Source organism: Lithobates pipiens, unplaced genomic scaffold, assembly GCF_037356315.1.
Source record: "Lithobates pipiens isolate NorthernLeopardFrog02 unplaced genomic scaffold, aLitPip1_a1.2 Scaffold_10, whole genome shotgun sequence".
Taxonomy (NCBI): domain Eukaryota; kingdom Metazoa; phylum Chordata; class Amphibia; order Anura; family Ranidae; genus Lithobates; species Lithobates pipiens.
This window is the reverse complement of record NW_027507686.1, coordinates 173,561,819-173,576,672: the sequence shown is the minus strand read 5'-3', so window position 1 is coordinate 173,576,672 and position 14,854 is coordinate 173,561,819. Positions and strand designations below refer to the sequence as shown.

Genomic DNA, 14,854 nt, shown 5'->3' with positions numbered 1-14,854 from the left:
CTGGAGAACAGAATCTCTCATAGCGTCTACTGTAAAACATAACATTTCTGATATCCTGGTCAAATCTTGGGCCTGCTGATCAGGAATAATCTTGAGCACTTCTTTAAACTGGTCTTTTAAGGACTGACACACCCCGATTGCTGCCAGCGCAGGCTGAATCACTGAACCTGCCAGAGAAATATTGTTTTTAAATAGGTATGCCAACTTCTTATCTAGTGGATCCTTCAGTATTTGAGCATTGTCTACCGGACAAGTCAAGTTTTTGTTCACAGAGGATATAGCAGCGTCAGTTGCTGGAATTCCTAATTTCTTATTAAACTCTTCCTCCATAGGATAAAGTGTTGAAAACTTTTTTGGAGGAAAAAACTATCTGGGTTCTCCCACTCAGAATACAATGAATGGATAGGAAAAAGTATGAATAGCTTGGGGAGGCTTTAGCGAACCCAAACAAGAAGTGGGCTCATGGACTGATTCAGCTAAAAAAGAAAATGTGGAGCGGACCAATTCAGCAAAAGATTGTACCAGCAACCCTTCTTGTGAACCCGATCCATCCGTATTAGACTCTTCAAAAGAGGAGTCTTCAGCCTCTTCCTGGTCCTCAGAGAATTTCGTCATCTCTCGCCCCCGTTCCTCAGTTTGAGGGTCCTGGGTAATGGACGGGGACCTGTTATGCTAAGTCCCACTCTGGGATGAGATTAAGGCATCAATCTTTTTTCAAGCCTAAAATGGTTGAGGAAAAAAAACCTCTTGAGTAATACATACAGGGGCTGCAGTGTTAAGAGCAGCTGCACCACCCGACGTTCCTGATGGCTCACACCGCCCAGCCAAAGCACTATCAGGGGAGGATGCCATCTTTTTTGAGATGGTTCTAGGCTTCCCTGTGGCTGTAGAAGTCATTCTATAGCCCTTTTTTTAGGTGTTTTTATCCCCCCTTCTGACCATAGCCGAAGCACAAAGCAGAGGTACTACCAGAAGGAACCCATCCACTGCTTGAGCAATAGTCCAGCCCTGCTGCTGCTATTAATGCTCAGCCTGATGCAATAGTAAATGTGTCAAAAGGAATGCCTGTCACCAAACCTCTTTTATGCCCCTCTTGTTCTTGTGTCCCTCAGTCAGCCTGCATCAGTAATAATGGGGCTTATAAAAATACTCATTACCACACTGGACGACGCCAACGCCGAGCTAAGCCCCACCCCCTCCGTCACCTACTGCCCCCCTCTTTTTTTTATTAAAAAAAGTGTGGGCCTCTGATCCCACTAGATCACTCTAAGCCCTTGTACACACGGTCGGAGATTCCGATGGAATGTGTCCGATCGGACCGTTTTGTCGGATATTCCGACTGTGTGTGGTCTACATCGGACTGTTTCCGTCTGAGTATCCGACGGACCAAGTTTTCCAACTTGGACATACTCCGATCATGTGTAGAGAACGCCGGTCGGACAAAGTGCCACGCATGCTCAAATCAAATTCCTACACCAAAGCTATTGGCTACTAGCCTGAAAGTAGTCCCGTCCTAGCGAAATAACGTCATCACGTCGGATTTTCCGACAACTTTGTCCGACCATGTGTATGCAACAGTTTCGGACAAAATCCGACGGATTTGGTTGTCGGAATCTCCGACCGTGTGTACAAGGGCTAAGAGGGGAAAAATGGTGAGGAGGGAGCCTGGAAGCCACCAAGTAGGGTAGCAGGCTGATCATTTTATGTCCCCCGTTTTTCTCCTGATGCTCTTCCTCACAAAAAGAGGGGAGAATACAGAACAGGTGGGGTGTCTGGCGAGGAGGAAACCCCCCCCCCCCAACACTTACCGGAGGTCTGCTCCGGGCTGGAGAGAAAAGGAAGCCTGCCGTTTCCCAAACACAGCGTGAACTCTTTGAGGAAGCATGAGAAGGTACGAGTTCCATACAGCCCCCAGTGCTGACACAGGCATGACAACATTTACTAATTAACCACTTAAGGACCGCTGCCTGTACATATATACGTTGGCACAATGGCACAGACAGGCACATCAACGTACCTGTACATGCCTGCCTTCCAGCGGGTGGGGGGTCCCCCCAGTGGCGGTCCGTTACGCTTAAAGAGCATTCCGTGATGAGGGTGCGGCCATTGATTTCTAGCCACCCCCTCGCGATCGCTCCTGACAGGAGGAAGTGATGTCACTATCTTCATGGCGGTCTTTTTGACCGGAGCGCCGAGCAGAGAAGACATAGTAAGTGCACAACACTACACTGACACCAGGTACACATGGGCACACTTTCCACCCCCCAATCATCCCCCAGATCACCCCCCTGCACCCCCAGTCACAGGGTCACTGATTGCAGTGGTCATTTATTTACTGATCACTGCATTTAGTGTCATTTGTGACTGTAAAAAGTGTCAGGGCAGTTAGCTTTAGGCCCCTTTAGGTCCAAGGTAGCCCCCCAGATAACCCTGTCACTCCCTTTTGCCAGTGTCACTAAGCGGTCGTTTTTTTTTATCCCTGCATTAGTGCCGCTAGGTAGCCAGTTATTTTTTTTTAGGTTCACCGCCAGGTTTTTATAGCGTCAGGTAACCCCATATACAACCTAATAAAGGTTTTAACCCCGATTGCTCCTAGTTAACCCTTTGACCAGTGATCACCGTATAAGTGTTACAGGTGATGCTGGTTAGTTAGCTTGCTTTTTATAGTGTCAGGGCACCCGCCATGTATTACCCAATAAAGGTTTAACCCCCTGATCAACCGGCGGGTGACATCAATTGGTTTTAAGGTCTGCGTCACCCCAGGCAGCATCAGGTTAGTGCCAATACCGCTAACACCCACGTGCAAAGCATACTCCTCCCTTAGTGGTATAGTATCTGAACAGATCAATATCTGATCAAAGCTATACTAGCATCCCCAGCAGTTCAGGGTTCCAAAAAACGCATTGTTAGCGGGATCAGCCCAGATACCTGCTAGCACCTGTGTTTTTCCCCTACGCACAGCCAAGCCAAGTGCAGTATCCATTAACCACTGTCACTCACAAAACACAACACACACACCTGCGTTTGCAGAGTCAGGCCTGATCCCCGCAATCGCTAAGTTTTTTTTGGTAGCGTTTTATATTACAGTTGCTGACAGCCTAGGTGCTTTTTTTACCTGTGAATCTCACTAGTTGTACCAGTAAATTTAGAGCCCAAAATGGCAAATCGAAGGTACACTAGTGAAGAGGCCTACACGTTTCTGAGCATGACAGATAGTGAAGAGGAGGTCACTCATCTGTAAGATTCAGGTTTAGAATATGATCCTGTAGATAACAGTGGCACCATGACAGATAGCTCTGATGACAAAGGTGAGGTCCCTGCGAAGGTCAGGCGTACCCAATCCCAACCTTCTGATGATTTTGTTGAGTTGCAAGAACCGCAGGTCCCTCGTATGGAGCAGAGAGCCAGTACCCAGCACCGCTATTCCTTCTGGTGAACTGGCAAGCACCGTCGGCCTAGTACACCCTGGACGTACATCCAGCACTGCAGTAACACTTGGTGATATGGTGAGTCCCATAAGTGCAGTTCAAGCTGGCGAGGTGGCAAGCACAATGTCATGGTTATGCAGTGATCTTCCTGTTTGCTTACCTCCCCTCATGTGTTCAGACTAAGACGCCAGCCACTTCCACCTGGTGGTTTTTATAACCTCTCCTCTAAGGATGGCTCCACCCCAGGCCCTATCAGGGAACCTTATATTAACCTGTGCACTGCAAGCCAAGAGTGCTGATCAACCATTGTGTATTCCTTTGTGTGTTAGCTTCCTGTTACCTGCCGTGTGCTCTTCTGTAGTTCCCTTACCGACTTTGGCATGTCCTTGACTATCCCTGTTTGCCTGTGATCCGGACCTTTTGGTGTGTCCCTGATTATTCCCGTCTGCTTGTGGCCCCGACCTTGGCTTTTTCCCTTACTATTCCTACCCTCCTGTTGCCTACTGTGGGTGTGAGCTGGGGGACGCTGGGGGTCGCGACCTGGAGCCAGTTGCAGCCAAGTCCATCCTCACCACTAGAGGCGCTGGTGAACACCTGCTGGCTCTTAGACTCCGCGCCCCAGGGAATCTTACGCTCTAACCCCAGTGGGATCTGTCTCCCGTCTGCAGCAGTCAGCCGTAGGGTCCACAACCTTGCGGTGCACTCCTGATCCCTACGGTGTGCATCTGTCACCTCGCCTCAAGGTGACCTGACACACAAGTAGTGTCCCACTGCCACCAAGAAGAAGACAAAGGCAGACCCGTGGTGCCCATAGTGTCCTTCCTGCATAATTCGCCAATCCTGATTGAGTGCCCACCACTTCTGCAGAACCCGTACTTCCCCCATTCGCTGGCCAACCCGGTATTCAAGTGGAAACCGGTGATTTTACGCCACTTGATTTTTATTCACTGTTTTTCACGGAAGATCTCTATAGATCTATTGTAGACCAAACTAATTTATATTCTGGTCAATTCATCGCCGATAATGCCCAGTTGCCTTCCCTTGCCAGAGATTGGAAACCAATTACGGTTTCCGAATTTAAGACCTTTCTGGGCCTTTCCCTCAACATGGGCATACATATATTCAGTTGCGGTCGTATTGGTCCACGAGCCCAAATGACCATATGCCCGTGTTTTCTGCCTCCATGTCCAGGAAACGATACAAGCAGATCTTGCGGTTCATGCACTTCAACGACAATTAATTTTCTCGTCCTCGTGAAGACCCTGAATATGATCGGCTCTACAAAATTCAGCCCCTCATAAACCACAAACGAACGTTTTGCAGCCTTGTTTACTCCCGATCAAGTGGTCTGCATTGATGAGTGCCTGATTAAATTTTCTGGCCGCTTGTATTTCAAACAGTAAGTTCCCAGCAAGCGTGCCAGATACGGGGTTCTGTGATAGAAAAAAGGCAAAGGAAGAGGCACCTCTGGGTGTAGAGATAACATACACTTTAATTATAAAAACGTATTTAATACAGGCAACTCACATTTTCGTGTCAAGCTGAGGCACTGTAGATGTAGCGGCCAGGAAGTGGCACAGACGCCGGCCGTGGAGCGCAGTTCAAAGCAGAACGAAGTCTGGAGCGCCAGCGGAGAGAGAAGACATGAGGTGGGTGCGACCGGTTTCATGTATAAACAGGCTGAGGTTGTTTGACAGCCGTGCTCCATCAAGCAAGCAGGCTCTCTTTATTGTTGCTTTTATACTGTATTCTATTCTGCAATGTTTTATCATGCTTGCTTTTCAGGTATGTAATTTTTTTTTATACTTTACTGTGATTTATTGTTAACCATTTTTTTTGTTTTCAGGTGCGCCATTCAGCTGCAGCGCGGATTTATCTTGACAGCAACAGCGTTTGCTCCAACGATGCATAAAGTCGTGAATCCAGTGCTGTAGGAGGCGATTTCACTACCACAGTTTAAAAAAAAAAAAAGGAGCATATATGCTGAAGCATGGGGGCAGCAGGAGCGGAGGATCGATTTCGCTCCTAATGCTGCATACATACAGTCGAAATTCCAACGGAGGCTTGCCCATGGAAAAGTCTGACCATGTGTATGCAGCATAACTTTTTTGTGGGAGGATGCCCCCATGCTTCGGGATATATTTATTTTAGGCACAAGTTGCGTTAAAGGTTTTATATTTTACTATGGTTTTTTGGGCATTTGCTTTGCAGGTATGGTATGGTAAGGTCTTACTGTTACTGTAAAGTTACTTTGTTTTAACGTTAACCATAATTTGCTTAGCAGGTACGCCATTCAGTTGCAGTGCGTATTTATTCATCTTGACAGCAACAGCGTTTGCTCCCATGATACATAAAGCAGTGACTCCAACGCTGTAGGAGGTGATTTCACCACCACACAAAAAAAGAGTATATATGCCGAAGCATGGTGGCAGCAGGGGTGGAGGAGTGATTTGCTCCTAATGCTGCTTGCCCGTGGAAAAGCATGACCGTGTGTACGTGGCATAACTTGCGGGAGGATGCCCCCTTGCTTCGGCATATATAAATGGTGCATGTATGCCCATCATTAGAAGTGGGTGGATGAAGGGAGGTATTCTAATGGTGGGCATACCCACCAATCTCTTTCATTCAGCCAATAGGCTGCATGAATATATGTCCAACAAGGACCAGCAACGTACTGGTATGTTGTTGGACTTTGAATGATTATACCAGAATGATGCCTGCGGGTTTAGGTATCATCTTGGTATCAATCTTTTCAGCCAGTGATCGGCTTTCTTGTAAAAGCAATCCTAGCGGCTAATTAGCCTCTAGACCGCTTTTACAAGCAGTGAGAGGGGATGTCCCCCCCTCCCCCGAACAGCGCCATTGGGAAAGCATTTTCTCACACCGACCTTGGTGTGGTCAGATGCTTTGAGGGCAGAGGAAAGATCTAGGGTCTAATAGGCCCCAATTTTAAAAAAAATAAAAAGTACCTGTTAGAAAAGGTTTAAATGTTTATTGTGTGACTATTAGAGAAAACTATTAGAACAATAACCCCGAGACTGATTTTTAAGATGACTTCTGAGCACATTGTTGTATTAACTTGCTGTATCGTTTTACTTTAACTCCATAGTAAGTTGCAGGATAATTGGGCTTAACCATATATGGTAAAACAAGACTGTACAGGAAACACTAATTAGCCAAATAAAGTACCATTTTGTACCAGGCACGCTATCTGCATTTCCTCAGCCAATAGAAGCTTGTAACTATATTATTGTAGATATTAGGAGTGGGGGGATATACATCTTTGTGCGATTCTTACTATATCTTTCGGCTTGTAGGCATCATCCTTTTGTGTGACACATCAGAAATAAATTGTCTGCTTCTTAATACATCTGGAGTTTGACTGATCACAAGAGAAGAATAATCCTAACACTTGTCACTACCTATTGCTATCATAGGGGATATTTACATTCCCTGAGATAAAAAAAAACAAAAAAAAAAAAAACCCCTTTCCCCCCTTGCTCTTGCGCAAAGGCGAACCCAAGCGTCGGTCTGGCCTCATATGTAAACAGCAATTGCACCATGCATGTGAGGTATCACCGCAAAGGTCAGATCGAGGGCAGTAATTTTAGCAGTAGCCCTCCTCTGTAACTCTATTGTGGTAACCTGTAAATGTAGTTTGTCGCCACTGCGCATTTGTGTGCAATTTTAAAGCCTGTCGTGTTTGGTATCCATGTACTTGGCCTAAGATCTTTTATTTCATCAAAAATGTGGGCAATATAGTGTGTTTTAGTGTATTAAAATGAAAGAAAAAAAAAAAAAAAAAAAAAGTATTTCCCCCCCCCCCAAAAAAACGCGTTTGGAAAATCGCTGCACAAATACTGTGTGGGGAAAAAAAATGCAACACCCACTATATATATATATATATATATATATATATATATATATATATATATATATATATATATATATATATATGCTTGGTCTTCAAGTGGTTAGAAGACCAAGATCAGTGCCAAGACCCCCCCCCCCCCCCACCCATGACCACATTTTGGAAAGTAGACACCCCAAGCCATTTGCTGAGAGGCATGTCGAGTCTATGGAATATTTTATATTTTGACACAAGTTGCGGGAAATGATATGTTGCTCAAAAATGCCATGGGCATATATGGAATTACACCCCAAAATACATTCTATTGCTTCTCCCAAGTATGGGGATACGGATACCATACGTGAGACTTTTTGGGAGCCTAGCCACGTACGGGGACCCCAAAAACCAAGCACCGCCTTAAAGCTAAGGGTGTAAATTTTTTATTTCACTCCTCACTGCCGTTTCGGGGGCCATGGAATTCCCAGATGGCATAACCCCCCCCCACCCCAAATGACCCCATTTTGGAAAGTAGACACCCCAAGCTATTTGCTGAGAGGTATGGTGAGTATTTTGCACATCTCGCTTTTTGTCAAAAAGTTTTTAAAATTGAATGAAAAATGTTTTTTCTTTTCTTTCTTCATTGTCAAAAACAAATGAGAGCTGTAAACTACTCACCATGACTCTCAGCAAATAGCTTGGGGTGTCTACTTTCCAAAATGGGGAAATTTGGGGGAGTTTTGTGCTATCTTGGCATTTTATGGCCTTCGTGATAGGTAGTGAGGAGTGAAATCAAAAATTTGCTCCCTTAGAAATTCTGAAGGTGGTGATTGGTTTTAGGGGCCCCACACGTGGTATCCCCATACTCAGGAGAAGCAGCAAAATTTGTCATTATTCAATCACTTGGGACCAAAAAAATAAAAAATATTCAATGGGCTCTACTTTCCAAAACGGGGTCATTGGGGGGGGGGGGGGGTGTACTGCCCTGCCATTTTAGCACCTCAAGAAATGAGTCGAGTCGGCAGTCAAATTAAAAGCTGCATAAATTCCAGAAAATGTACTCTAGTTTGTAGAAGCTATAACTTTTGCACAAACCAATATATACACACACACACACACACGCTTGTTGACTTTTTTACTAAAGACATGTGGCTGAATACATTTTAGCCTAAACGTATGACTAGGTTTTTCATATAACAAATTAGAAAATATCCTTTTTTCTTTTCCTACATTTTCTGTCATTTTCCCGTTTATATCGCAAAAAATAAAAAATCACAGAGGCAATCAAATACCAGCAAAAGAAAGCTCTATTTGTGGGGGGAAAAAAGGACGCAAATTTTGTTTGGGTACAACATTGCATGACCGCGTAATTACCAGTTAAAGCAGTGCCAAATTCTAAAAAGACCTCTGGTCCTTAGGCTGACAATTGGTCCAAGGCTGAAGTGGTTAAAGGAGACCTTTCATAAGAAAATTCAAAAATGTATGGGAAAACTCCACTTAATTTCCCACCACAGGGTTTTCTGTGGTAAAATCAACAGACCCATTCACGGTGGGTTCCGTTAACAAACCTTCAGGAGCCGGGGACCCTCAGGGAACCCACAATCCTGGACCTGTAATAGCATCCCGCCAGTAAAACTTTATGGCCTTAATACCATAAGTACTAGATCCCGGGTTCTAGCGCTCTAAAAAGAGAAGCGTTTACAGGAAAACCTTCTTTCTTTGGATACGAGGCTCAGGTACCATTCAATTCAGCCTAAAAGACACTTTGAATGGATCCGGCTGCATAGCTAGCCCTAGCAAGGATTGCACCAGTGGAGCTCAGCACAGCACATCTTTACTGGTGACCAACACCTTAGACACTAGCGGAAAAACTGAGGTACTCAGTAGCGGGAGGGGTTATATAGGGAGTGGACTTCTTGTCTTAGGGTGTGCCAGTGTCCATCACCTGAAGGTGGCCTATAACCCAACATAATCCACATAACTACTAAGGCTCTGTGTCCCGTGATGTACGAAAAGAAATATGAAAAAAACATGAAGTGCTTGGTGCTTCAGAAAAAAATGCAATGTGCTCCAGAACTTTGAACGAGTGAGGCAACGCCAGAAATATTAGATCCTCAGCTTTGAAGTCTGGGATCAAAAAAGCAGTGATCTAATGATCTGGGGATATGCAGGATGGTTCCTCAGAAAACTCTTCATATCCCCACATCATTAAATATTTCTGGTGAGTGAGGTCACCGAAGGGGGAGTCACCTCACTCGTTAAAAGTTCTGGAGCACCACTGTACTTTTTTCTGAAGCATTTTTCATATTTTGTGCATATTTGTTTTTATGTCACAATTACATTGATGTATAAGGCACAACTCAATAGGATGTATATTGTTTGATATAGGCTGCTAGCACCATTTCAGACTTTACATTTTCAGGCGCTTTGGCAGCGCTGCCCATTCATTTCAAAAGCTGCCCCAAAGATGCAGCTTGCGGGACTTTCCTGTCCCGTAAGCGCACCACCCCAATGTGAAATCACTTGGGCTTTCACACTGGGGTGGCATGGGAGGCACTTCATAGCTGCTATTTCTAGTGCTAAAATGCCTGAAAACTGCCTCAGTGTGAAAGGGGTCTTAAAGTTCTTACCAAATTGGAAGACGTGTTGGTGGGTGGTTAGGCAACTGTACGTATCCTGCATACCCAGCTGTCTTCTCACTTCCTGTCCATAATATTCTTCACTAAGGAGCACAAGGTTTTAGGCAGCTCTAAGCCCCCCTCAGAGCCTGTCTTTCCTCCCAAGAGAGATTGTCTGGATTGATTCTTGTCCAGTCCACTTTCTTCAAATAGTCCTGAACGCTTTCAAGTGACCAATTTTTCTTATTTAGCGTTGGCATTTTAGTCACTTTAATATTTAGATCTTTATATGGCAATGTGGAAGTGGTCGGTGTACAGAACGCCCCCCAGAAATGTAATTTCCTGCTTGTGAGATTGGCCGATTTTCCCAGACGTTGACACTAAGATACAAGTCAGATTTTGTGCATCCTCTGCACTAAAAATTTAATTTTTGGTGCAGCTGATTGATAATTATAAAGTCACTCCAATTCACTTAGCCATTTCTTCAGAACATCATAAGGTAGGAATCTAAAGGGGATTTTTTTTTTTTTTTTTTTTTTTTTTTTAAGAGTAGCGTTATTCTTTAACCACTTCAGGACCGCCGTATTGCCAATGTACGTCAACACAATGGCACAGGCAGGCACAATGTTGGATACGACGGTCCGGTTCGCTCCAGGAGCGCTCCGTGATGAGGGGATGGCCGTTGGTTTTCGGCCACCCCCTCTGGATCGCTCCTGGCCAATGAGAAGCTTCCTCCCACTGTGTATTGTTTACACAGGAAGGAGGAAGTGATGTCATTCTCCTCGGGGCGGTCTTTTTGACCGGACTACGAGGAGAAGACTAATAGTAAGTGTGCACCAACACTACACTGACATGTAGGTACACACAGGCACACAAACCCCCCCGATCGCCCCCCGATCCCCCCCCGCCCCCCCTCCCCCCCAGTCACAGTGTCACTGATTGCATTGATCATTTCTTTACTGATCAATGCATTCAGTGTCAGTTGTGACAGTAAAAACTGCCAGGCAAGTTAGTGTTAGGTCCAGGGTAGCCCCCTATCACCCCCCAATAAAGATTTAACCCCCTGATTGCCCCTAGAGTTAACCCTTTCACCCCCTTTTGCCAGTGTCACTAAGCGATCATTTTTCTGATCGCTGCATGTGTCGCTAGGTAGCTAGTTATTTTTTTAGGTTCACCGCCAGGTTTTTATATCGCTAGGTACCCCGATATACTACCCAACAATGGTTTTAACCCCCTGATTGCCGCTAGTTAACCCTTTCACCCCCTTTTGCCAGTGTCACTAAGCGATCGTTTTTCTGATCGCTGCATTAGTGTCGCTACAGTCGCTAGGTAGCTAGTTATTTTTTTTAGGTTCACCGCCAGGTTTTTATAGCGCTAGGTACCCCGATATACTACCCAATAATGGTTTTAACCCCCTGATTGCCGCTAGTTAACCCTTTCACCCCCTTTTGCCAGTGTCACTAAGCGATCATTTTTCTGATCGCTGCATGTGTCGCTAGGTAACTAGTTATTTTTTTAGGTTCACCGCCAGGTTTTTATAGCGCTAGGTACCCCGATATACTACCCAATAATGGTTTTAACCCCCTGATTGCCGCTAGTTAACCCTTTCACCCCCTTTTGCCAGTGTCACTAAGCGATCATTTTTCTGATCGCTGCATGTGTCGCTAGGTAGCTAGTTATTTTTTTAGGTTCACCGCCAGGTTTTTATAGCGCTAGGTACCCCGATATACTACCCAATAATGGTTTTAACCCCCTGATTGCTGCTAGTTAACCCTTTCACCCCCTTTCACCAGCGATCACAGTATAAGTGTCACTGGTGACGCTGGTTAGCCAGTTAGTTATTTAGGTTCCCCGTCAGGTTTTTATATAGCGCCAGGGACCCCCATATACTACCTAATAAAAATTTGAACCCCCTGATTGCCCCTAGTTAACCCTTTCACCACTGATCACCGTATAAGTGTTACGGGTGACTCTGGTTAGTTTGTTTTTTATAGCATCAGGGCACCCACCATTTATTACCCAATAAAGGTTTAACCCCCTGATCACCCGGCGGGTGATATCAATTAGGTTTTAGGGTCAGGGTCTGTGTCGCCCCAGGCAGCGCTAGGTTAGTGCCAGTACCGCTAACACCCACACGCAAAGCATACACCTCCCGTAGTGCTATAGAATCTGAACAGATCAATATCTGATCTGATCAGATCTATACTAGCGTCCCCAGCAGTTTAGGGTTCCAAAAAAACGCATTGTTAGCGGGATCAGCCCAGATACCTGCTAGCACCTGCGTTTTGCCCCTCTGCCCAGCCCACCCAAGTGCAGTATCGATCGATCACTGTCACTTACAAAACACTAAACACATAACTGCAGCGATCGCAGAGTCAGGCCTGATCCCTGCCATCGCTAACAGGTTTTTTGGTAGCATTTTATATTTAAATCCGGAAGGCAGTGCTTGGTTTTCGGGGTTCCGTACGTGGCTAGGCTCCCAAAAAGTCCCCCACATGTGGTATCCCCGTACTCGGGAGAAGCAGCAGAATGTATTTTGGGGTGTAATTTGACTTCTGCCCATAGCATGTGTGAGCAATATATCATTTAGTGACAACTTGGTGCAAAAAAAAAAAAAAGTTTGTAATATTCCCGCAACTTGTGGCAAAATATAAAATATTCCATGGACTCAACAGGCCTCTCAGTAAATAGCTTGGGGTGTCTACTTTCCAAAATGGGGTCATTTTGGGGGGTTTTGTGCTATTTTGGCATTTTATGGCCTTCGAAACTGCGATAGGTAGTGAGGAGTTAAATCAAAAATTTGCACCCTTAGAAATCCTGAAGGTGGTGATTGGTTTTCGGGGTGCCGTGCGTGACTAGACTCCCAAAAAGTCCCACATATGTGGTATCCCCATACTCGGGAGAAGTAGCGGAATATATTTTGGGGTGCAATTCCACATATAACCATGGCATGTGTGAGCAATATATCATTTAGTGACAACTTTTTGTAAAAAAAAAATTTATTTTTATTTTTGTCATTATTCAATCCTTTAGGACAAAAAAAATAAATATTCAATGGGCTCAACATACCCATCAGCAATTTCCTTGGGGTGTCTACTTTCCAAAATGGGGTCATTTGGGGGGGATTTGTACTGCCCTGCCATTTTAGCACCTCAAGAAATGAGATCGGCAGTCATAAATTAAATGCTGTGTAAATTCCAGAAAATGTACTCTAGTTTGTAGACGCTATAACTTTTGCGCAAACCAAAAAATATACGCTTATTGACATTTTTTTTACTAAAGACATGTGGCTGAATAAATTTTGCCCTCAATGTATGACTAAAATTTAGTTTATTCGATTTTTCTTATAACAAAAAGAAGAAAATATATTTTTTTTTTCAAAATTTTCGCTCTTTCCATTTATATCGCAAAAAAAAAAAAAAAAAATCGCAGAGGCAATCAAATACCATCAAAAGAAAGCTCTATTTGTGGGAAGAAAAGGACGCAAATTTCGTTTGGGTGCAATATTGCATGACCGCGCAATTACCAGTTAAAGCAGCGCAGTGTGAAATTGCAAAAAGACCTCTGGTCCTTAAGGTGTTTATTGGTCCGGAGCTGAAGTGGTTAAAGTATAATAAACGTGCTCATGTAATCATGTAACAAAATAAACAACTGGTCATGAATTGTACTCTCTTTGTACAAGTTCGTAATGTGGGAAAAACAGCAGAAATTGCACATGAAACTGCCCAAGACATAAGATAAGGCTGCATGCTTTACAAGAGCTCTTTGGAGCTATGCTTCATTGCATAAGGCATGTTGTAGACATATATAAAGATGATTAAGCTAAATGCAGGACAAAGAATACTACAGTTGACATGAACGTTTTCTGTCTGTAAACTAAAACCACTATACTAGTTTGATGATTTGCAAACGTGTCACTAAGAACAAATAGGTTAATGCTTGCACACGGGTCTCCAACACATAGTTACCTGGGGGAGGATAACACTGTAAAAGCCTTAGCAGTTTCACAGAGAGCCAGGGAGCTGGAACAAAGTAGTATGTGTAATCCTGCAGATCTGTGGAGGCCGAAGTGACAATCTGAAAATGGAAACGCACATAAAATAGTTTGCAATGACAATACACAGATAAAAATAAAATACATGTCCAAATGCAGCTAAGGGATGGCAACTTAGCACACAGAGATAGGCTTTATGCACAATACATTTAGGTACAAGGTCAGTTACTACGCAGAGATGCATAGGAAACAAACTGCCACCTACATAATGGAATTAACCACTCGATTCCCAGGCCAATTCTAGCATACATGTAAACATCTGCATTTTTTGCCAGAAAATTACTTCAAACCCCCAAACGTATTTTTGATTTTAAAGCAAAGGACCTGCAGAATAAAATGGTGGGTGTTGCAATTTCCAAACGGCACACAATTGCGCAGCAGCTTTTAAAATTCAATTAAAACAAATACATTAATGAATTGTAGCGAACAAAAAAATAAATAATAATAATCCAATTTTTTTTTTTACCAAAAACTTGGATGAAACACGATCAGTTGCCCTCTATTCTTAGCCCTGTGCCTAAAATAAGAGCCACTAGAGGCAGATCAGATCACAGCTTTAGTATTTACTGTAGCTGAAGGGGGAAATAAAGCAACAGAAATAACACAGACTGTGCTAAGGAAACACAGATTAGTGAGGCATAAAAGAAAAAGCAGAAGTGACAGGACAAACTCTGCTACCAAGGAGACACAAAGTAGTTAACCTGTCAATGTTAGTGGCATCTCTCAGATATTCTCTCCTTTCCACCTGTGAACTTCAAGACTTTAAGGCCTGTTTCACATGGGCTTCATCTTGTATAAGCAGCGTGAACAGTAACCTTTGACAAAGCATTTGCAGAGCTTTCAGCAAGCTTTGTTGTAGCTTTTAAACTAGTATTCAGCTCCAGTTTGTAAATGCAGACCTTATGGG

The 14,854-nt window shown here is 44.0% G+C and overlaps 1 protein-coding gene across 4 annotated transcripts in view; it reads right to left on the bottom strand.

Moving 5' to 3' along the window:
* The window catches only part of AP2A2 (adaptor related protein complex 2 subunit alpha 2), a 270,817-nt gene that overhangs the window by 83,358 nt on the left and 172,605 nt on the right, over positions 1-14,854 (bottom strand). For all 4 annotated transcript variants that reach the window (XM_077459935.1, XM_077459943.1, XM_077459951.1 and 1 more), the window contains exon 7: positions 13,862-13,970. In XM_077459935.1, the coding sequence (XP_077316061.1) occupies positions 13,862-13,970 (109 nt within the window). The remainder of the gene's footprint in view (positions 1-13,861; positions 13,971-14,854) is intronic.